At 44.5% G+C, this 25,162-nt stretch overlaps 3 protein-coding genes across 3 annotated transcripts in view; 1 reads left to right on the top strand and 2 right to left on the bottom strand.

The window, feature by feature from the left end:
* The first annotated feature begins 257 nt into the window (after nt 1–257).
* Nucleotides 258–12,514, top strand: klhl41b (kelch-like family member 41b). The gene is made up of 8 exons (XM_083758875.1): nt 258–741; nt 1,340–1,819; nt 2,273–2,674; nt 5,155–5,312; nt 6,304–6,411; nt 9,288–9,473; nt 10,049–10,195; nt 11,854–12,514. The coding sequence occupies exons 1-8, from the start codon at nt 520–522 to the stop codon at nt 11,963–11,965; spliced, it is 1,815 nt and encodes a 604-aa protein (XP_083615001.1). The 5' UTR covers nt 258–519; the 3' UTR covers nt 11,966–12,514.
* Nucleotides 12,515–20,170: 7,656 nt separating this feature from the next.
* Nucleotides 20,171–25,162, bottom strand: part of LOC310854279 (heparan-sulfate 6-O-sulfotransferase 3-B-like) — a gene marked incomplete at its 5' end in the record, with an annotated part of 29,677 nt that continues 24,685 nt past the window's right edge. Inside the window, one exon of the mRNA XM_083758878.1 lies at nt 20,171–21,067. Coding sequence (XP_083615004.1) covers nt 20,293–21,067 — 775 coding nt within the window. The 3' untranslated portion in view covers nt 20,171–20,292. The remainder of the gene's footprint in view (nt 21,068–25,162) is intronic.
* Nucleotides 21,684–22,745, bottom strand: LOC310854281 (dnaJ homolog subfamily B member 1-like; the record flags this gene model as incomplete). Its single annotated transcript, XM_083758880.1, has 1 exon — nt 21,684–22,745. One exon carries the CDS (start codon nt 22,743–22,745, stop codon nt 21,684–21,686), a length of 1,062 nt encoding a protein of 353 aa, XP_083615006.1.

Here is a 25,162-nt window from a genome sequence, read left to right on the forward strand (position 1 = left end):
CGGGTAATGAGCTCAGCTTGGCAGACAGCACTGACATGTCATTGTCCCTCTTTAGCTACTGTTAGAACCCCAGGCTGTGACACTTTGGGGGCTGTGTCATGGTGGCGTGTGCCCCGTCCCGTCCCCCCCAGTCACACACTCACTGTTCCAGTTGCTTCTTTCACTCTGGTATGGGGGCAGCTGCACTGGGACAGGGCCTCTACTCGGATTTGGCCCAACCAGACTCCATTGAGCTGCGGCAGGGAGGTGAGAAGGGGTGTGTGGGTGTGGGTCTAGGGAGCTAAATTTAGCGAGAGCGCAGGATTAAATTGCATTGCAGACTCTCTAGGACGGGAACCCTTTCCTCTCCACTGCCTTTTCCGTCCAGCGTCGGCTGCCAGGAGGACCTCTGTGTGGAAGCCGTCTCCTCTCCTCCGCGAACCTCTCCCCTCGTTTCGGTTTTCGTCCTCGCCTTTGTCTTTGTCTCGCTCCCCCCCCCCTTCCCGTCTTCCCTCCCTCCCCCCGCTCGCCAAAACCAAAATGGACCCCAACGCCATCAAGGAGGAGCTGAGGCTCTTCCAGAGCACCTTGCTCCAGGACGGCCTCAAGGAGCTGCTGAACGAGAACAAGTTTGTGGACTGCACGCTGAAGGTGGGCGACCGCTGCTTCCCGTGCCACCGGCTCATCATGGCCGCCTGCAGCCCCTACTTCCGCGAGGTCTTCTTCACGGAGGAAGGCAAGGAGGTGGAGAACACCAAGGAGGTAATCATACTCTTTATTGTCCCTAAATGATATTTATCTTCACAGGTCTGTTCAAGCAGCCACAACAAAAACAACACATAGCAGAGAAAAAAACATAACTCCAAAGACACATGCATAAACATGGCAGGGCAGTTTGTTTAATGCCTCGATGGCTGGAGGCCAGGACAAAACTCCTACTAAAGCGGGCCTTTTTCCAGGCTAAGGTTCTGTATCTTTGTTCAGGTGAGATGAGGTTGAAAAATGTCATGTGATACTGTAAGGTTTGTTTCTGTTGGGCATGGACAGTATGTAGAGTGGTTTTCAACCACTTTTCTAACCAAATAGATTGTGTGCTCTCAAGAGTTAATGTATTGTTAAACATCTGCATTACTTCATTTACAAGAAGTGTACACAAGAATTGTTATTATTATTTGTTATTCATCTCCTATATGGACCATCAGCATGGCATTGTGGACATCTTATTCAACGACAACAAAATAGAGGGCTGAGAGGCGGTCAAGGTGGTCCGTGGCTTAAATGCAGAATAAATAATGGACCTTGACATTGAAAGGGTTGAAACAACAGGTTGACTAATGCTTTAATTTGTCCCGCGGTCAAGGTGGTTCTGGAGGACGTGAACCCAGATGTCCTGGACATGGTCATCCAGTACCTGTACTCGGCCGAGATCGACCTGACCGACGACAACGTGCAGGACATCTTCGCCGTGGCCAACCGCTTCCAGATCCCGTCCGTGTTCACCGTGTGCGTCAACTACCTGCAGAAGAAGCTGTCGCCCGCCAACTGCCTGGCCGTCTTCCGCATGGGCCTGGTGCTGAACTGCCCGCGCCTCGCCGTGGCGGCGCGCAACTACGTGGCCGACCGCTTCGAGGTGATGCGCGTCGACTCCGAGTTCCTGCAGCTGGCGCCGCACGAGCTGTTCGCCATCATCGGCGGAGACTCGCTCAACGTGGAGCGCGAGGAGATGGTGTTCGAGGCGCTGATGGCGTGGGTGCGCCACGACAAGGCCAGCCGCGTCAAAGTCCTGGGTGACGCGCTCGACTGCGTCCGCTTCCGGCTCATGCCCGAGAAGTACTTCCAGGTACACGGGTGCACGATTATGAAATTATGACCGATATGATATCCAATCTCCGATTATTTGCAGGGTCATATCTGCCGATACTGATTCTGACCGATTTCGATATTATACAGAGGACCACACTGGAAACAAGCCTATAGGCCCTATAGGGGCTTGGCCCAAAGCCTGTTAATAAAGTATTCAATCAATCAATAAATAGCCTATAGGCTACTCTTTTCACTACTGAATGAGTAGTCAAATTAACAAATTAAATGTAGACAAATGTAAAGTTTATTTTAGTTTTTAGATATAAAGTTTTATTTTACTTAAGATTTTACATCATATCTGATTAAGCTTTTGTTCTAGACTAGACATATTGAACTCATTTTTTCATTTTTCACTGACTGATCCGACACCGCTATATGGCATTTATATGGCCGATTTCCGATTTATATCGCGCATCCCTATAACTTCCAGGACAAGGTGGAGACGGACGACCTCATCAAGGCGGACCCCGACGTGCAGAAGAAGATGGCGACCGTCCGGGACGCCTTCAAGGGGAAGCTCCCGGAGAAGCCGGCCAAGAAGGAAGGCGAGGAGGAGGAGGGCGAGGAGGAGGAGGAGGAGAGCTACCCCGGCTGTCTGAACGACACCGTCCGGCACGGCATGTACGCGCGCGACCTCATCCTGATGATCAACGACTCGGCCGCCGTGGCCTACGACGTGGTGGAGAACGAGTGCTTCCTGGCGGCCATGTCGGAGCTGGTGCCGCGCAACCACGTCAGCATGACGACGGAGGCCAACCGGCTGTACATCGTGGGAGGCCTGTTCGTGGAGGAGGAAAACAAGGACATGCCGCTGCAGTGCTACTTCTACACGGTAAGAAGACGCTTCTTATACCCATTCTGACCTGAGATCAGATTCTAAAAAATGTCTGTTTGAAAATGACGCTTGAAAAAGCTATGTTTCTATATGTCAGTCGTTCTTAGATTTTTCGAAAATAGCAGACCTACAAGTTCGTATGAGCTTGTAGATCTGCTATTTTTAAATAGCTAAAGCATAACATAATGCTAAAACCAAAATGGGTTCCCGCCCAAAATGGGTTAACTCCCGCAATGTGCGACGTGTCGAATCTATTAGTTTGACTCTTATAGGGGATTCACACTTGGCAGATGTTGTGGTAGTGTGAATGATGCGTACCGTTCCCGGGAGCGGATCTCCCAACCGTCCCCGGGAACGCATGGGGGGCGGGTCTCTGGAACTGTTTTTTTTAAAGAACGTGACATAATCTCTAGTCGACGAGCCAAGCCTCAACAAAAAAAAACACAGCCGCTGCACGACACGTAACACCAGCGCATTTCTCAACGCCGCCCGTCTCCTGTTGAATCTGCTTATACGCGCAGCACCACGCTGATCTTATTCTGCGGACTACACGTAGCTCTTGGGCTTTGCTTGGCATAGTTTCCAAAGTAAAACAAAATAATAATAATGCTATAAGTAGAATCCATAGCAAACTAATACACTGGAGCACAGAACTGACTGACACAGTGAATAGCAGGCAGGCTGACAGTGAAGTAGTATAACGGCAAAAAGCCAAAGAGGCAATGCAATTCAGTGTGTCTGGATTTATTTGAGACAATGTCGCACAGTTGATGGTCAGTGTCCGTGCGCGCCAGCCATCAAGCACACCGTCATCTGGAGGATTAAAGTGTGTTATGCAAGTGTACCCGGGTGCGCTGTTGAGTCAGGACCAGGCAACCGTATTCGGAAACGGTTCCAATGAAACGGATTCAGTCCGTCTCAGTGTGAATCCCCTATTAGATTACGATTAGGGTTGTGTCCGGGTAGAGGGTATAGAGGCACTCGCCTTTCGACCACAAGACCACGGGTTCGAACCCGGGCACCACCGACACAGCATATGAGCAGCAGGGCTTGATGTCGTGTGGTAAGTGCTGGGCGCTGATGGTAGGTGTTGCGCTCTACCTCAGCATTTCATCTCCCAGAGGTCTAGCGCATTGAAGTGGCGATAGACACCCGCACCTTGGCTGATACCCACAATAAGCCTCTCTGGCTTATTGGATAGAAATGTTTTTTGCATGTGTACAGGACGTTGCGTGCGTGCGTGAGAGAGAGAGAGAGAGAGAGAGAGAGACACTGGTGCAGTCATATTGTTTTTTTTTCTTTTTTTACAAAACCCAGTGTAAAGCAGCTTCACAAAATAAAATAATTATATTAAAACAACACAGAGTAAATCAAAACAACAAGTCCTCTGTGGTTCAAAATGATTGTTATTAATATGATATATTATTCATATTAATATTACAATAATTAAATAATGATAGAAATGTACAATGCACAGAAGGTGAAATCATGAAATCGATTATACTGTAATAAATCTAGATGTTCGTCATAATGTAACTATCACGAATCGTTAATGGAAATAGATAGATATGCTCAGCTGCTGAAGACACTGTTAGTCCTCCCATCGTCTGGTTTGTGAAGTTAAACTTTAATATTTGTATGCTGTCTGAGTCTACACGACTCCTTCCACAAGCAGGGCAGAGAAAGGCTGAGTAATAAAACAGCAGGGATTGGAGATGATGTCAGTTAAACTTATAACCTCTCACAGACCTCGCAGGGGTCTCACAGTATGGTGCTTTTATGTGATTTTCCTTCAGCATTCATTCAGTCTTTATTACTGATAGTGGCAGTGGGAGAGGGACAGGAAGGAGACTGGGGATGACGTGCAGAAAAGAGCCTGGGGTCACATTTGAACCTGGGCCAGCTGTGAGAATGACGATAGACAATATTTATCCCATTTAGACTTGAGGCCGATTCTACAAAATGTCTTCTAAATCCCAACGGTGTTCTGAGAAACGTTATGTTGCTACTGTATATCAGTTGGTTCTCAAATGTTTTGAGGTCACTATTAATTCATCATTATTTTTTTCGGTGAATTGAGTACGCTACATATAAGGACCCCAATGGAAACAAGCCATAGTGCTTTCTTAAGGGTAACTGTTTGCAATATTACTGAATTGCAATATTACACTCGAGGGTGTAATATTCAGTGATGCTTGCGGAACTCGACTTCGCCTCGTTCCTGACCGCATCACTGTCGTGGCAATAATCATGTTAAACAACACCCTCTCGAGTAATATTGCTTAAACATTGAACTTTGAGCAAAAATGTAATGTCTGCGCAGTAAAGATATGCATGCCAAGTGTGTTGATGTATTCTTGTCGTCGTGCATCATGAGAGGGCAAGCCGAGAAGCGTAAACTCCAGACAGTTAAATTCATTTCTCAGAGTTTTTACTGCATGTGTACTCATGACATGGGCCCTGGTTTGTCCCTGCAGTTTGACTCCCTGGCATCGGACTGGGTTGCCCTGCCTCCCATGCCCTCGCCAAGATGTCTGTTCAACCTGGGCGAGACCGGGAACCTGATCTTTGCTGTGGCTGGGAAAGACCTCCAGACCAATGAGTCCTTAGACAGCGTCATGTGTTTTGACACAGAGTGAGTCCTCTTACCTCTTCATAGTTCTCCTTTTTGTGTTAGTTTATCTTTCTTTCTTTCTTTCTTTCTTTCTTTCTTTCTTTCTTTCTTTCTTTCTTTCTTTCTTTCTTATCGATCTCACTCCATTCTGTTTGGCTGTCTGCAAAGTTTTCAGGTAACAATTGCCTTTGATGAAGACCGGTATAGGTCGAAAGTCGAAACATGTTGGTTTAATAAAGTGTTTCCTCCTTTTTAACTATTTTGTGTGCCCGGATAGATGATTTGAAAAATGTATTGATGAATAACTGCACAAAGAAAATATGTGACAAATGATGAGCTGCATATCCATGTCACCTCGCCTAAGCTGTTTGCTCATTAGGAAATATTACACTGCCTGTGAATGGAGTGCGTTTCAAATTTTATGTACTGTACGTACAGTGTACGTGATCACCCCACTACAGTAGAACATAATTATATACTAGCTGATCATGCAAAGCTTGGCCAATCAAATCCAAATCTCACGTTTGTGATGCACAGGGCAATTTTAATATATAGGATTTCAGACTGTGTAGAAGAGGGAAATATTTACTGTAGGTGTTGTCGCTTTACTTCCAATGATAAAGTTCAGAGTCAAAACAGTCCTGAGAGAAAACCAGCAAGGATATATACTGTAGTGTGAGACAGAGGGGGAGGGGAGACAAACATGTGACTGATTGTAGGCTACCTGTATGTAAGTGACAAATACGTAAATATCTCTTCTTGAGAGGGTGTGAGACTATTCCTGTTCGTCTTCTCACCTATCAGGAGGTTATAGAGGAGGGAGGGGGAGGCAGGCAGGCAGGCAGGCAGGCAGGCAGGCAGGCAGACAGACAGACAGACAGACATCGAAACAACAGTCTCTGTCTATGTGGTTCATGTCTGTTAAGTGTGAAAACGCATAACATGAAACAGAATGTACAGGAGGAACAACAGAGAACCTTTAACTGATGACCATATCGCCCCCTCTGCTCAGGAAGATGAAATGGAGCGAGAGCAAGAAACTCCCACTGAAGATCCACGGTCATGCTGTCGTCTCCCACAAAGGACTGGTCTACTGCCTCGGAGGAAAGACAGACGACAAGTGAGTAACAGTGTGTGTGTGTGTGTGTGTGTGTGTGTGTGTGTGTGTGTGTGTGTGTGTGTGTGTGTGTGTGTGTGGTGTGTGGTGTGTGTGTGTGTGTGTGTGTGTGTGTGTGTGTGGTGTGTGGTGTGTGCGTGCCTGCGTGTCAGGCCATATGTTGTGAGTCACAGCTGTTTGTGTTCCGTCATTCTGTTAAGCTCTTTGGAAGGTGGGAGTGTGCAACACAAGTTAGCAACAGTTTGCTCACGTTGCTGTTTGTTTGTCTCCTAGAATAACCAAACGTAAATGTATTGTTCGTGTAATTGGAAATTTGGTTTAATACATGAAACCCTGTGACCAGACATGTCTGTTAAGGGTAGAAGAACTACAATAGTTCTGGACTAGTATATCATCCTCGGATGGATAGTTATAACTGTGCTAACTAAACTAAACCCAGCTAAGATAACTGATACAAATGCTATGGATTCACTCGTTTCTGTCAGACTTAGCCTACTGACCTGTTACTTTTTATTGTTTTCTTGACAAGCAACTCATCATCTTCCTCCCCCACAGCAAAGCCTTCAACACAATCATTTGTTGTGCCTTTAGTGGCTTTAGTGGCACTCTGTCCTGTGCATAATAATTTGTATAAATTGTAACCCGTTTATACTCAGTGGAGAGACATAACTGAAGGAAAGGTTCTGGCACAACTTCACCCGCTAGCAAGATGCCTGAAAACATTCTGCAGAACTGGAAAAAATGTAATTTGCTGAACACTTACTTGCTGTACTGTAGATCAGAAGAAAAACGACTTTTTTCTAGACGTTGAAAAGAAAACTTTGGTAACACTGTCTATGAATGCATAGAGGTAGATCGGCCCTTCGACCCCGGGCTCCCCCAGAGCTAGTGTCCTTGAGCAAGACTCTGAACCCCTGGTTGCTCCCGATGAGCGAGTCGGTGCCTTGCATGGTTTCCTCCGCCAATCGGTGGACATGCACAATGTAAAGCTCCCTGGATAAAGCCACTATATAAATGCATGCACCATTTACCTTAAAGGCAATGCATCATCATGTGTTGTGATTATTGTTTTAAAAGGATTCAGAATATGAGTGCTTATAGTACAGTACAGGCGTACTGCAAGGACATTTGATACCACATGGCGTACTAATGGGGAGGATAATGCGACTAATAGGCATTAAACTCCATGAACTGTAGTGTCGGGTGATGGAGCTGCAGGTGCCGAGTTGCTTATATTTTTGCAGTTGCTTATGCAGGTGCTTTTACTGTACACTATGACCCCTCTAGACATCTCAGGTCACCTGGGACTGATCCGCTAACTGTTCCCAGACTTAAAGGACAACTTTAGTTTTTTTCAACCATGGTTCATGTTTTAGGTTGTTATTAGAGAAAGTAAAAGATGAGTCTTAATTTTTTTTCATTTGCTGCTTTCTTTCGTTTTAGGGATTGTAGCTGTTTTTGACAGGGGGGCGGGGGCATTCGAGCATGGGGCTAAATATGTATTTTTTTACAACATTTTATGGTGATTTATTTTTGTATTATTTACTATAGTCCTAATAAACCCCAGGAAATTACATCTGGCCACAGAAGATCACAGGATCTACTGAATGTGAAGGTAGCCTAATGGGGGAAGGCTTATACTGTGTGTATAGGCTCAATATGTCAGTTTGTCACATTCAATAGATCCTGTGATATTTTGTGGTCAGATGTAATTTCTTGGGGTTTATTAGGACTATAGTAAATAATAAAAATAATAATCGCCATAATATTTTGTAAAGAAATACATATTTAACCCCCCCAGTATGTAGACGTGCTGCGCGACAGCTTGGCTGACAACACTGCAGAGCTCAAGAACCTACTTGGATAGGAAATTGTGGAGGGCAGCGATCCAGGAATCCTGTGTTGGTGTTGGCTAGACCTCACTCTCGCAGCAACTAACTAACTGAACAAACAATTCATATTTTTTGTTATCTTTCATTTTTATCTAATACATTTTTGTGCTTTATATAATGGACTGTGAAATTGGCTTTGGTGTGAAATGCGCTTTACAACTAAATATCCCTTGCCTTGTTTTAGACCCTCCATGCATGTCACGACGTACACACCCCTGCTAAGGCCCACGACTGAACCCCCAAATCAGCATTTCCCCAAGCTGTGCCTACCAACCTTCCAGCCTTGAAATATGATATGATATAGTACTGTGTCAGTTTTCACTGACATTTGTCTTGTGACCCAGCTGCCTTGTATGCAACACATACTGTACAGTGTGCACACATTTGACGTAACACAAAACAGAAAAGAAAATACAATGACATACATATAAACATAAAGGCAAGAGCAATGTCCACAGCTCAGTCTAGTCCTGGCCAAGGACAAAATACCTCTTCAGTCTGACCTTATTGTTATGCTGGAACACCATATCTCCTTCCTGAAGGCAGCAACCTATACTCTCCATACAACCTATACTCTCCATACAAAACATGGCTAGTATTTGAGATGATATTCCTTGCTAACCTTAGGATGCCGTTATCATACATGGATGTATAGAGTCTCTGAAGTAGTTGTCCAAAAATATTTGAACAACATTTTCAGTTGTTGCAGCAGTTGTGAATTTAGGGCTACAGACAAGCATCCATACCAGGTGGTACTACAGTACTGGACACTCATAATAACAGAAGTGAAAAACAAAAGAAGAATCCGTCTACTAGCACCAAAAGATCTTAAACAGCGAAGAAAAGAGATTCTTTGCTTTGTTTTCTTACACACTGATTCAACCTGATCTTTTTCTACGTCAAAAGATGGTCTATTACTACTCCTAAGTATGAATATGAACATTCCTGGTTCCTTCCAACCTTCTTTGCTTATGAATTCCTCCACAGCAAAGCCCTCAACAAGGTGTTCTGCTACAACCACAAGCAGTCCGAGTGGAGAGAGCTGGCGGCCATGAAGACGGCCAGAGCCATGTTCGGCGCCATCGTCCACAACGGCAAGATTGTGGTGGCCGGAGGCGTGAATGAGGAGGGCCTGACCGCCGCGTGCGAAGTCTACGACTTCGCAACAAACAAGTACGCAACCTGAACGATAGCCTTAACCACTTTAGATTCTACTATTGTAGAGAGTAGATGGTGTAAAGTAACTAAGTACATTTACTCAAGTACTGTAATGTACACTTGAGTTTATTTGATTTTTTTTCTTTTTTTCTACAATTATTTGAAAACTCTAGTTTATAGTTGCTTTTGATTACAAAACATACTTTAATCACTTTTTAACCACTATTTTGGCCATTTGAAAATAGCCGATCTACAAGCTCACATTGCAAGTATTTTTATACATTTTATACATTTGAAAACTTGTGAAATGAGACATTCTGCACAATGAATACTATTGGTACTTTATGTACATTTTCGATACCAACACCTTTGTACTTTTACTTTTACTTTACTTACTACATTGCAGTATTGATACTCGAGTGTGAATGCTTTATTATCCACCACTGGATGGAGAGTACTATGGCACAATGTAATGTATGTTTAACATGGTGTGTGTGTGTGTGTGTGTGTGTGTGTGTGTGTGTGTGTGTGTGTGTGTGTGTGTGTGTGTGTGTGCGTGTGCGTGTGCGTGTGTGTGTGTGTCTCCTCAGGTGGGAGGCGTTCACAGACTTCCCTCAGGAGAGGAGCTCTGTCAATCTGGTGAGCAGCGGGGGCTCCCTGTACGCCGTGGGAGGCTTCGCCATCGTCCAACTGGAGAACAAGGAGATGGGCCCCTCAGAGGTCACCGACGTCTGGCAGTAAGTCCCTCTGTCACTGCTTCTCAGCTATGGGCTTCTCCTTGAGGGTGGTTACCAGCGAAATGAGGAATCACTCAAAGCTATTGCAACGCGGCGTGAGCTTGTATTATTATTATGAAATTGATTGGGTTTTTTCCGACACACAAGACATACCTACATACATAATACACCACTAGACTACACATGGGCATGAGCTTGTAGAAGTGCAAATGTTCTCCTATCTATAGAATCTTTTCAAGTGGGGTCCACTGCCAAATAGCCTAAATACCTGTATACTGTACATGTGAAGGTCCTGCACTACATGAAAATGTTTGAGCACCACTAAACCCCCCACACCCAACCCCCCCCCCCCCCCACCCCACACCGCAGCAAATTCAATCCTATTATTATTTTCACTTGCTAACTTGCAAATGATGTGGCAATCATACCATTAAAGTCCTCATATTGCTTATGGAAACACACATTTTCAAGCTTATCTTAATTGGTCCTCACTAATGCTCATTATTACAAATTTCACTATAAACAGATGCTATCAAATATCACTGACTGACTGTTGTGACGACACAGAGACAACTCCCTGACAATATCGCTGAGACAGTTTATTAATTTTTGGGGCCACAATGCTTATATGAGACAATTTAAAATGAAACTTCTATGGCCCTGGAGGACCAGGGGATGAGCGAGTGACATCAGGACTTCGGTAGATATTTCACCGTCTGTCCGCTCCGCTGTAGTGCTGACTTAATGAAGTGACATTATTCTGGTCTCAGCTGTCAGCCCTGCAGTCGCTTCTCGCCTTTATTAAGGTGTCTTACTGGTAAGATATGGTACTATATCTGTCTACTCGCTCTGTGTCTCAGAGGTGGGTGGCTGTGGATAGTTGGTAAATTTGCCTGCCAGTGACATCATTTGTGGGCATTCCAAGCTAATGGAAACCACCATAGACCAAGAATGCATGCTGATGCCACAGTAAAAAAATCAATAATCTTGTTTTAAACGAGCACAGATGATGTCATCGATAGGCAAATCTTCTAACCATCCAGTCCACCTCTGAGACAGAGCATGGATGACAGAGCAATAACGAGAACCCATACCGCATCTATGAAGATAATGTTGACAAATGTTGACAAAATGATCCCCCATCTGAAAATGTTTTGTGCCAGGGACCCCCAGGCAAACAATGCATGGCACAGGTCAGGAGCACAGACCAGTAATGAGGAGATGCTGACCATGGGAGATATATAACTCAATAACTGGCTACATCTCTCACGACGGTCATCGTGCACAGCTCGTAGCCACGATGCAATCACTTTTTTTATTTTAGTTTCGAAGTCCTGACGTTACTCGTCCATCCCCTAGTTCATGGAAGTAATTTCTCTATGGAGTCTAACATTGGGCCATCTTAGAATGGTCACGTGTAAGAACTGTGGTCCAAAAATAAACAAATTGTCCTGTGTCAGGTAGGTGGCTCTGCATCGTTAGTCAGTCACGCACACACACACACACACACACACACACACACACATATATATATATATATATATATATATATATATATAAAAATGACAGGCATGCTTTCCCAGTTGAAATGGGTTTTAAACAGTGACAATATTGAAACTTGTTTTGACTCCCTGTGGTTGTGCTCTGCCCTCATCCAGGTACGAGGAGGATACCAAGCAGTGGGGCGGCATGCTGAGAGAGATGCGTTACGCTGCCGGATCCTCCTGCGTGTCCCTTCGTCTCAACATCGCCAGGATGCCCAAACTGTAGAGCAGGTGTCCTTCATGAGCCCCCAAATGATGCCCCCCTCCCCTCCCCTCCCCTCACTGGATAAAACACTTTGATGACACAATTTGATTTGTATTATTTTAATCTCTCTGCTCCGTCATCAACATTTGATACTGACTGGTAACTGGTTGTTTAAAAAAATCACACACGTGTGAACTGAGTGGTGCAATTCCCCCCCCCTCCCCCCCCTCTCTCTCTCTCTCTCTCTCTCTCTCTCTCTCTCTCATTAGAGTCACTACCCCTCTCACTGTTTCTGGCGCCCCCTACTGCTATTATTAAGTCACATACTCGTGCTTACACAGACAGACACACACACACACACACAAACAAACAAACAAACAGACAGACACACAAACAAACAAACAGGTACGAGGACATTGCAAGCTGGTTGTAGGAGTGGTTTGCACCACTCAAAAAATCAATAAATAAGCAGTACAATAATTAGAAAGGAGATTTTGATCGATAGATCGATTAAGTTAATGTTTCTGACTCTTCGTCGTCTTTTTGTAAAATAAACGTTTGTAAACTTCTTTCATTGGTGTTGTGTTGATCTACGCAGAACGAGTCGGTGCATGTATCAACACGCTATAGCAGGGTGTAGTTAAGCGCCCCAGTCTGACAGGGGGCTCTCAAAAGATGCCATTCCCCCATGGTTTTGTTACAGTATTGTTCGGTTAAATCAAATATCCGGTCTGATATGTTCGACCTGTAACTCACTTTAAGACGCTCCAAAGCTAAAAATAATACAACGTTTCGACCGTGAGGTATTTGTCAAGACTTGACGAGGCGTTGTTTTGCTTGCTGTGTCGCTGAATAAAACTTTGGAGCATCTTAAAGTGAGTTGCGAGTCCCCTGCTTTTTTCTGTATGTTTTAAAGCTTTCATGACATTAATTTTCATTTATTTTTAGGTTTTATTACCGCAATTACCTCCACACAACCTGAACTTTGAACATTCAGTGGATTTTCTGTGGGGCTGGGGTTTTCTCTGTGTGTTCTGAAGCCTTTTGAGCTGCAATGAAAACAGGCAAAATCCCTCAACAGTGACATCTGCTGGCAAATTCTGATGTCAGATATGAGATTTGTGGACTCTTACATCACAGTCCACAGGCGAATCAAAGCACTTGTTTGAGCCAGAAAACCCCAGACAACAGAAAATCTACTGAATGTTAAAAGTTCAGGTTTTTGAGTGGTGCAGCCACTCCAAGGAACAGCAATGCATGTCCCTTTGTATGTATGTAATTATGTGTTTAGAGTACCAACAGGTGACAAAGTCACTGTTGAGCTTCACACTGTGCACAGGTGCATGATGGGAAGCTGAGTTAAGCTGGGCACCGCTCTAGTGACATACAATTCTCCATTCATTGTCAATGGGAATTTAATGTTTGTGTAAGACAAAAGTAGACACTATGATGTAAAATTCTCCATTCATTGTCAATGGGAATTTTATACACATCAGAGATTGATATTGACACGGGAAAAGCCAAGAAAATACAGAGAATTAAAATGAGGCTAGCTGACCTTTATTATTCATGCAGGGGAATTCCGTTTCAGCTCAGTGGTCACAATGAGTATACTCTGGGGAAGCACTTAGGGGTAAAAGTGTCTTCCTCAGGGACACTTCAATATTATATAGTGGGCTACGATAGGGGCAAACTGGTGACCTTCTGATTAACAGAGACCACCTCTCTATCTCTAAGCAGTCATCCAAATGAAGGAATTATACATTTGTGAAATTGTCGGTATATTATATGGAAATGGTTTCAAGATGGGTCACTGATTCCCATGGTTTTAATGTTGGAAAAAAACATGCCCCCTTTTTCTAATGCCCAGATGTTGCTGTTATTGCCCAATGCCCAATTTGTTATGCCCAGAAAGCCTCCCTAGCTAATGACAAAATAGGCCTAAGGCCACTCACACGGTCACAACAGATTGTTGTATAGCTGATGCATGAGACTTGTTTACTGATGCAAGCTCGCAATTCATTTCCAATGTGAGTCACATGGTTTGACACAACATTTTTGTTGTATGAGGTGAGAGTGAGGCCTAAAGCTACGTTCCAAAATTCAAATACAATCACAGATTTAGACCAAGTCAATAAGTAATAATAAGTAACACATACAGGTTCGCTGTGCCACCCAGTGCAAAGTACACGTTTAGGCTAAACATTATTCATAGCCTATTATATTGTATTTATCACTGTATACTATATTTACACATCCTATAACTATTAGGAGCAGTGGGAGCAATTCATACAGTGGCTGGGGAGCAGTCAGAGGTTAAGTGTCTTGCTCAGAGGGGCGAATCGGTGACATTCTGTCTCCCAGAAGGATTACCCATTCAAAGGTGCAGTACGTGATATTGTTTTCTTAAAATAAGTGTTAAATAGATATTTATATTCTGCAATCATTGAGTGTTCGTTCAGTAAAAAGGGCCTCCCTCCCAGCTGTCTCTACAGCTCTAGAAAATAAATCCGGGTACCAGATAGGATACACATAATAGATTATAGGAAGTGATTACAGAAAAAAACTCAACATAGAAAATTAGAACTGGACCACTATATCAAATGGAAGCTGGTAAATGAGTACTCTCTCCTGATTGGCCAAATGTATTTTCTGTTCATTAGACACCTGGGGAGTCAGGGTTCCCTGATCAAACACACTATAGCAATACTATCCGAATATAGACCTTCAACTTTATAACAATACACGTTTTGTTTAACTCCCAAACATATCACTTACTGCACTCTACCTTTGATGCCCCACTTTTTTCTTTCTTTCTTTTTTTTTTACACCCAAGAGATCTTAAACGAATCCTAACAGAAAGCTGCTTCACCCCCGTCCTGACATGCATCCATATGGAGGTGGAAGGAGAGAGGAGATGAGAGAGATGTTATAATAAACTGACACCTCCTCAACAGCTCTTCATCACGTTCATAATGAGAACAGATGGAAGCTCCTGTCAACCACACTCTGCCTGCAAGCACTGTCGTGCACTGCTGGGAGGCTCGTTGGCAACGCTACTATTGATGAGGGAGGAGAAACTTTATTTATTTACCTCACACTGTGGGCTTGTTTTTTTTTTTTTTACTTTACTTTTCACTTCCCTTTGAATGTAAAACAAGGATTTTACTAATCTGCACCCCTTGTTTCGTCCTCTAATGCATAATTCTCAATTTCTCACATAGTCTTTAAAGGTGTGCTAGAATTTCTCTCTCTCTCTATATATCTCCCTATACTGTATATATAGAGAGATATTTTTATAGCCCCCTCATCAGTGACCTATTTTGCTGATTCTCCAAAAGCTGTTAGAAAAATATAGGTCAGGTTTTGATATGTAATTATGTTTGTGTCTGTTCTGTTTGGTTTTGGAATAAGATGGATGATGGGGTATGACTCAAAACCAAACAATCTTTATTGTTTCAGAAAGTTTAGTTGCATTTTCACAAAGGCATTATTTTTAACTCACGAACCACATCATTGCTCACTCCCAGAATGAATATATCGTGTGTGTGGTCAAACTAGTTCAACGTTGAATATAATATGTACATTATACATTATGTACAGTATGTACATTCTATCATCAACAATGAATATTAAAATGAATGCATCAGTTGTCAGGCATGAGGCATCTGTCAAAAGTATTTCATTCAGATTCCATGCACACACACACACACACACACACACACACACACACACACACACACACACACGTGTGTGTGCGTATGTGCATGGAATATCTGATGCACTTGCACATGAATTTCTAGAATGTAAATGAGTGAGTGTTCTCAAAGCACCCGCAATGAGTGAAATGACCCCTAACTGCATTGTCATGCAAATAGCAACTCAGTGCTCTGGTGCTATTTGCACATTTAAATGACGTTGCTGTCCTGAAGAAACCACCTTTTGATATATATATTTTTTTTCATAAATCATTGCTATCAACACTAATCAACACCCTTTACGTCTGGGTGTTCGATAAAACAAAAAGAAAAATCTCCTAACTCCACTTGAGCTGGATGTTTTTTTTTTCATTTCCTGAAAAATGAACATGTTGTGAGTTTGGTGGTTTCTTCCAGACAGCAGAGACTATATTTGTTCGGCTCATAGACTTCCCTGTGAAGATGACAGCTATGATTGTAGCAAGGCGAAGAAAAGGGGTGTCAAACTCATTTTAGGTGGCAGACTGGATTTGTCAAATAGTGTCGCTGTGCGAGCGGAATTGCTTTCTGTATGTCACGATCTTGCAACAAAAAAAAAGGGGAAAGAATGCGAATACTCAAGTACAGTACTCAAGTAAATGTAGCCTTCTCATTGTCCTCCGCTGGTCACGACACACAAAGCATGAGGGATAACCTTATTCTACAGTACGTAGCCTATTACAGGTCTAGGATTAAACAGGAAGGTTTAGATTCTATAGCCTATATTTTATTGTATGGTTTACCGTGCATTATGATGGAGTGAGTGTCAGTGTGCATGGTGCTGTTAACACCCTGAGCGGCAAGGACAGAGTTCTCCGTTCAATCAATTAGTAACGGCCAGCGCTCAGGACGGACATTGATAAAAAAAAGTACGGAGATTATTGACATCAAAACCGATCGCATCGCTCCACAGGCTGGGAGCGTCTGTTAATTGCGCAACATTCAATGTTATTTTCCAGTGGGAGGTCATCGAAAATGTCCCTCCCCATTTTAGCGGATGAGATCGAAAATCTTAAAACGTGAATAACTCTTGATCTAAATCATTCCGTCCAATTCTAAGCAAAGATCATGTTGTTCGCCTCGGGAGTGTTTTGTCTACATCAAGCTACTTCAGCTACATTCGGGATAGCATTCGGTCCGTCGCTAAATGTGCTCCGCTGCTATAATAGCCTAATAGATTAAATAACCCCGGGCGTTCGGGGTGTTTTAATGTGGTTCAATGGTCTATCTAACTAACATACTGATTTATTTTTCTTTTGATTATTTAATTTGAGGTTTGGTCAGTACCATTATTTATTTTGCAAATAGAATAGTAATAAAAGTAGAAAAACACTTTGCGATCTGTCTCCCTGCTGTGTTTTCTTTAGGATTTTACTTTACACTTGCATGGCTTTATTTTGTAGTGATGTCCCAGTGTTTCCTGTTTAGGTCACTAGTTACCTGACTTGTCTCACCTGTGATTATTCGTTAGCTCCACCTGTGTACTGTATGACTGTCCCTGGCCCTATGGCCAGGAGTTTCAATGTTTTTCAGACCAAGGAGTGAGATGAAGCAGGGACATCTACTGCATATTATTTATTGAATCACATTCTATTGTATATTACACTTTTCTTTCAAAGTTTTCATAGATAGCTTCATAGAGTTGTTTGACCTATCATCAGTGGTGAGTAATTTAATATTTATTTTTGTTTGTTTTCACCAATATGTTGGATTCATGTTAATGTGTATGTTCAGACATTTGAGCACTTAAACCCTCAATGCATCTCTCGCCATAGATTCCCGCGTATCCCCCTTTTCATGCAGTGTAGCCCTTGCAAAATTCTGGATGTATCTAGATTCAAATTTGCTTCACGAATCACGATTCTCCATGTATTCAAACAGTAGATAGGTTAGTTTCAAAACTGTAGATCATGACTATTTATGGTCACCGACGCTCCGTTTGGGTTGCACACTTGCGTGCGTGCAACACACACACACACACACACACACACACACACACACACACCCTCACACACACACACACACACACACACACACGCACACACACACACACACACACACACACACACACAGAGGGAGAGCTATGGAAAACCTACAGAACAACATCAACCTACCTTTCCGCCTCAGCTGGCGAAGAGGTCAACTCATTTCTCATTTTTGAAAGCTTCCACATTGCTGTACACAGTACATCACTGTGGAGCATGAAAGACCCAAAGAAACTGAACCTGAGCTGCGCTGCGAGGGCGTCGACAGGCTCCTACACACAGCACCGTACATCCTTTGATGAAATTCTTTGCGTTACAAAGGGGAGAAAAATAATAATTCTAGGCTGTGTGGTGAGGTGACTTTAACAAGCTTTGGGTCAAACATGATGGAGAGAATTCTCATCTGACCCGGAGCTCCTGGAATAACTGCTCCTTATCAGCAGTTACACGTCCTCTGCAGTCTCAGTCATTACCTATAGGAAGCTGTGTGGTGCAGAACTAGAATAATGCTTGGAACGCCAGTCTTTACACGTCAATAGACATGAACATCCAGGACACAATGGTGTTTTTTTTTTTTTTTTACACGGCCAAGTCCATATTTCAAAGCAATTATTATGACAGTCGGGAATACTTCGCCAAAGCATCACCTTTGTGCTTCAGTGGGCCATTTGGTGGACGCTTTTATCCAAAGTGCCTCGGATTTTGGAGCTAGTTTTAGCACGCTAGTTTTGTCCCCCGGGGGACATCAGTCACCTTAACCCTGACAATGCTATTCTCTTCACTGAACTGCACACGGACTGCAGACCACTGATAACTGATTGTGTATCGTCGTAACCTCCTCCAGTTAAACAGGCCAAGGAACCCCTAGATGGCTATTTTAATGTATACTTTGTTTGTGTTGTACAACTCTACGAATATGTTCGTACTTAAAATAATTAATATACCATACCGGCAGGCTGTGGAGGAAATGATTCCAGCTGGGTCTACAGTAGAAGGGCTATTTTAGTCTGAGAACGATCATTCCCTCTTCCGTCATCTAATGCATCAACCACGCGTCTTCCTCCTCCTGAACCCACGAGAGGTTAGGATGCTGAGCCCAGGAAGCGCATATTAGAGCCCTATTTCTCCAGATAGAAAATATAGGACATTAATATTAAGCAATCATGTTGGCAACTCCCATTTCACGGGGATCGTCTATACACAGGAAGGCGCACTGAGCTCCAGGCACTATTATGTATATTGTCAAATGATGGCAGGGGGGGAAGAAAGAATTGCGTCGGCCCGGCCCCCTCCGGACACCCTAGGATTTCTGCCGTGCCAGAGCCATGGTCAATTGAACTTCAAATGACCGATTTGGCTGGGGAAGTGCCAATAACCAGCCAGTGCCTAATGGTCGAAATACCAGCTTTTTTCTCGCTGTTGATGCAAGAGTGCTGGTGGAATTGTCCCTGACAGCCTGTCTTTCAGGCCCCGCGGCGCTTGTGTGTGTGTGTGTGTGTGCATGCTTGAATTATATACTTGTGAGTCCTCATAAGATGATTAAAAATACTTTTAGATTTAGGCTTACATTTAGGGGATAATTTCAGGTTACGATGACTCATTTAGACAATAGGTTTAGCGGTTGGCCTTACAGTATGCCTGATTTAAAAGTAGCTGCATTTTGCACGATAAGACACAAATGGCGTAAATAGGACTATACATTTTAATATCATCACAAGTATAGTAAAGTATAAGTGTGTGTGTGTGTGTGTGTGTGTGTGTGTGTGTTAACATGCAGGTGTCTGTTTACGTGAAAGAATATGAAGGACTCTAGCTGGCACGCAAACGTTTCTATTTATAGAAAGCATTCTGAGAGGAAGCGGAATATGTGCATGTTGGACGCTCACGCGCACACGCACACACACACACACACACACACACACACACACACACACACACACGTATGCAAACAAAGGAGACGGCTCATTATGGGAAACCACAGATCAATGGATGCTGGGTATCTTTATTGAGCACACTTCACTTCCTGCAAAGAAATTGCCTCCATTTTATGTACAAAGCAGCCTAATCAATCGGGTATACAGTAGCACGCCGTGGAATGTTGCCATGTCTGTCTTTTCATGTCTCACGCCACAGATAAATTAGAATATTTCACTGAGCCACAGAGCGATAAATATAGATCACAGACGCCACACCCCCATAATTCCCCCTTCATCATTGTCCTGCTCCCGCTGAAATGTATGGGAACTTTTTTTCACCGCTGCAAGAACGACCAACAATAATGAATGAATTAAACCGTACAGGTCGTGTAATTGCATGGGCTGTCCAAAAAAAAAAACAAGAATCGACCACAATACAAAAGAAAGGAATGTGAACATAAAATATAAAACGCTGAAGTCTCTCAGACGAATACATCCATTGTTAAATATTAAGACACCGCTCGGCAGTCTGACTCTTTGACTTGGGAGTCAAAGGCATGGTTGGATTAGAAATAAAAGGATGAGTGAGAGAGACAGAGAGACACAGTCAGATGGAGGCGCAGAATGAATCACCACCCGTCGGTTCACAGTCAAACTGCGCATCCGCACTTTTCACATGCCACTTCCTGGTTCTCTGACCGTGCCGCTCCTCACCACCGCACCACTTGGCTACTGTAGTCCTCTGTGGTGACGACCGCCTTCAACCCTTCCTCTTTCTCTCCCTCGTTCCACCCCTCCTCCTCCTCCTCCCCTCCTCCTCCCCCCAGCCTCCAGAGCTGGGCTAGGTATGTCCGTTGGAGCCTCCTCTGCCTGTGCTGTCTCTCCTCCCTCCTCCGCAGGCGGTCCTGGCGGTGCTGCCGCTGCCGGCTGTGCTGGTAACGCTGGAGGAACAGCTCCTTGGCGTAGCCGTACAGCTCGGCGTCCAGCGCGTTCAGGGCCTCGATGCGCCGGCGCACCTCCTCGCTGATGCCCACGCCGGCGGCCCGCGTGCTGTTGATCTGCGTGAAGGCCTGGATGAAGCGCAGGCCGAACGTCCGCTCGAACAGGTACTGCGTCTTGCGCTGGAACTCCGTCAGGCCGTAGAAGGCCATATTGCGCAGGTTGGCCTTGGCGCTGGCCAGCAGCGCGCGGCCGCGCTCCCGCTCGCCCATGGACGACATGTTGTAGCAGCCCACCAGGCTCAGGTCGGCCAGCATGCGCACCTGCCGGTTGTTGGCCAGGTTGGACGGGCAGTCCATGAAGCTGGACAGCGGCACGCCGGTCCAGTCCTCGCCGCTGTAGCAGGCGGGCAGCTCCAGCCGCGTCGGAAGGCGCCCGTCGCACATGTGCAGGGCGGTCTTCCAGGTGGCGCCGCGCTGCACGTGCTTCCACTCGCTGAGGTAGCGAGACACCGGGTCCCGCAGCATGGTGATGTAGTAGAAGTTCCTGCAGGGGGAGACAAAGGCACAGAGACATGCAGTGAGCTGACAAGTACCACCACCAATCTCTTCCTTTTGTTGTTGGTTGTGGGCAGGGTTTAATAGTTTTGTAAATGGAGCAATTAGTAATGAGTAAAGGTGCTGAAAAACAGAGAAGTTAACAGTGGCATGGACAATCAATTAACAGGGAAGCAAACTTGGTTAGTCAAAAAAATGCATCTAGGAAATCTAATATTGGACCTGCTATGGTGAAACTGGTGAAACTGTACACATATTGTATTTACTGTTCTTTGGAGTAATTATTTTAAAAGGTGTAGCTGGTGTAACTTTATATAACTTTCCCTGTCAAAAATAACATGAAATAAGAAAATACAAATAAAAATGATCTCACCCCATGAAAAATGGAGGCAAACCTAACAGTCAATTTCTTAAACCATTCACGACACTACAGCTGGCTCAAATTGCTCCGGTTAGTTAGATCATTTCATACTGATACACACATGCATCACAATCTCTTAAAAATACTGTGAACTGAAAATTAAATTCCTTATATTCCAGTCAGTCTTGTCAGTTCTGAGCAAAAATAATATCAGAACTCTTTCTTTTGAGAGAATCCTTGGAGCTCATGGCGGCAGCGCCTGGGCGATTGCGTCCTTTGTGCTCTGACTGAGCACCTGTGGAAATATCACCTCAAATTCCACCACCAGGTCACCACGGGGATTGGGGTACTTGGTCAAAGGGAGCCCTTCCCATTTGATTCGCCGCTGAATCCCTGGCCGCAAGACATCAGTGTTTGCCACAGGTATGGTCCTGCCATCTATTGAGGGCACATTGACTGTGCCACCGCACAAGGCATCTCTGAGGGAGATCTTGGCGTTGTAGTAGATGTCGGAGCCGCTGCGGCGAAACACAGGATGCGGCTTGTCCTTTACAACAAACACCACATCGGCGGGGATGTTGGTGGGGGTCTCGTCGCCTTCTTTGGGAAAGATGATTTTGGTGCCCTCCTTCCATCCCCTCTTTATCTCCACCTCGAGGATCTTGACCTCTGTTCTTGTCATTTGCCCATCGGGCAAATGACAATCACCCGCAATCAGACGCTTGCGGGTGATCCTCATCTTCTTGGTGCAGCCCGAGAACACCTCCTCCAGGGTCACGTTCAGATTGTGAACCACGGGAGGGTCCTGCACGCGCACACTGCTAATGCTGTGACCCTCCGGACCCCCCCTTCTCCCACTGTTGAATGAACGGAGTAAGTCCCCCCGGAGTATGTTCCCTATTCCACTACTCACCCCTGACGGAGTCATGTTAGCGCCGCCAAAGAGTTCTTCAAACGGGTTGCTTCCACCAAAGAAGTCTGAAAACACGGCATGAGGATCCCCATGGAAGGTGTAGTTTCTGGTAGTTCCACCATGACCACCTCCACCTTGGTGGGCTCCTCCCCCTCCTTGTTTGGCGCCTCCACCCTTCAGACCCTCTTCGCCGACGTGGTCATAAATACGTTTCTTCTCTGGGTCGCTCAGAACATCGTAGGCCTCCGCAATCTCCTTGAACCTCTCCTCGGCTCCCGGTGATTTGTTTTTGTCGGGATGGTACTGCATTGCCTGTTGGCGATACGCTTTCTTTATGTCTTCCTTCGAAGCTCCTTTCCTAATGCCCAAAATGCCATAGTAATCTTTGCCCATGTTGAAAACCGCCTCTTCTGTTTCAGTCGGTAGAATACTTACTATATGATTTAATCTTGTTCGGTTATTCAAATGTTGAATTAGGTAAAGCAGGTATGGTGGTCACCACTTCAGCACGGCGACCTTTTAGACTACTTTGTAATGCAGATCTACACTCGGACGTACACTCTGTCTCTCCCATCTCATGGCAGCATGCCATGTACCGTACCCACAGATCTCCTCTCATGTAATGTTTTTTGCCTCGTGCAATATTACCTTTTATAATGAGACGTGGACCGGTCTGAAACCCTGCCCAGATGTGTCATATGTCATAGATATGTCATGGGTGACTAATGATGTCATAGGTGACAAACTGACAAAACTGACAAATTGAAGTCTGAGCCGTTCTGTTCCCCTGTGGATCCTGAGATCCACGCGATTGGATCTTTAGGATCGTATGATCCAGCGGTGGAAGAAGTACACAAGTTGTTTACTTAGGTATAACTATCTATACTATAATGCAGAAACACCCTGTTCTCTGGTCGTCCTCCATCGTTGCTTCCAGCCATCCCGGTTCTCCATACATCTGGCCAGCTCGCTTTTTTTTAATATCCCACGATGCAACCCATTTTTTCACCCAGTATCAATTATATAATGTTATCCTGGGCGCTACACTTCCTCTGCCAACCTGGGGGGGGGGGGGGGGGGGAGCAGCGGACTGACCTCATGCTTCCTTCTATGCATGAGGAGTACAAGCTGCTTAATTCTTTTCACCTGACAGGGGGGAGAGTTTCCCTGGCCGGAGCGCGTGGAAGGAACATCTTATTCCAACCAGTTCCTTTCCCCTCCATCAGGCGCCCCAGCTGGCCAGGGGGAGGTAGTTTAGAGACCAGGATTACTACATGTTTTCTGTGAGGGTACCTACCCTCGGGACACAGGGAGAACATGCAAACTCCACACAGAAAGGCCCTTTCACCAACCCCGCCTCGGGTATGGGCACTGATGACGCAGAGGAGAGACCACATCCCCAGCACCCACAGCATCGAACCCGGGACCTTCTGGTAACAGCACTACCGACTGTGCCACTGTGCCCCCCATCTGTGCCACCGCCCACCGTGCCCCCCATCTGCAAAGCGCCAATGATCTGGCCACATCTGACATCAGCAAGGGGATTTGGTGTCTAAGGGGAAAAAGGTGGGCCAAGGATAGAGCCCTGGGGAACTGGGGTCAAGGACAGAGGAATAAATCCCTCTTGTTCTTGATTCGTAAGTTGTTAATGAGATTATAACTGGATAAAAATCAAGATGAAATTTCTATGCATGCGTGTGTGTGTGTGTGTGCGAGGATTTAAATAAATCTGCTGAGAAGTCAACCTGCATAATTTCCCAGAAACCAATTATTCCTCGCCAGTCAACTGATGGTGGATGATATTCACACCTCTCACACGTTCTGTTGACATATGACAGAACATTGGGGTGAATGATGAGTCATACAGTATATGATCGCTGTACTGTACAGCAGTGCTTCTCAAAGTTTTTAATGTCAAGGACCCCCAAAATAATATACTCATTAGCCTGCCCAGTTGAAAATATATGCCAAGGACCCCCATAAGAGATGATTCTTACGGCTCTAGCAGTGATTTTAAACCATTTTCATTTCAAGGTCCCCTATTTAATGGCATTTCTATCTCTGGGACCCCCAATGTATATTGTAAAATCAAAGTTAATTTAACTCTGAATTACAAATGGAACTAACTCTGTGTACACATTTGTATTTGTATTCCCTGAGTTACAGACCCATAATGGTCCTTTGGTTCCATTTGTACACTCTCTGAGTTACAGACCCATAAGGGTCCATTTGGTTCCTAATTATCATTTAGCTGGGGACCCCCTGGAACTCTCTCAAAGACCCGTAGGGGTCCCCGGACCCCACTTTGGGAACCACTGCTGTACGGTATGTCTCGAGGACGCGTGTTGAAAATATAGAAGATCATTCCACATAAATGATTTAAAAGTGCAGGAGACTTGTTTAAATTGAATTCAAATCAAGAGGTGAGATGAGGTGAATGGATGAGTGACATGTTTTCTTTGATCACAACAAAGGTATAAATAGGCCTACATATATGGCTTACACTGATTACTACAATGAAAGAGAAAGATCACACCCGCATGAAATAGACACTATGCCTATTTGCTCAGACACTGACGTAAAATTCTCCATTCATTGTCAATGGGAATTTAATGTTTGTTTAAAACCCATTCTGGGCGGGAACCTCTTTTGGTGTTTCAAACATTATGTTATAATTTAGCTATTGAAAAATAGCAGACCTATTCAACTTTTGAAAAATCGTTAAAATGTGCCTCAAATCTTTCCGAAAATTGTCATGATTTAGAAAACATTTATTTAAAATTTCGACGTCAGGCGTAATGGGGTAAGAC

The sequence above is a fragment of the Protomyctophum parallelum genome, assembly GCF_964188405.1.
Source record: "Protomyctophum parallelum genome assembly, chromosome: 23".
NCBI classification, from domain to species: Eukaryota; Metazoa; Chordata; class Actinopteri; order Myctophiformes; family Myctophidae; genus Protomyctophum; species Protomyctophum parallelum.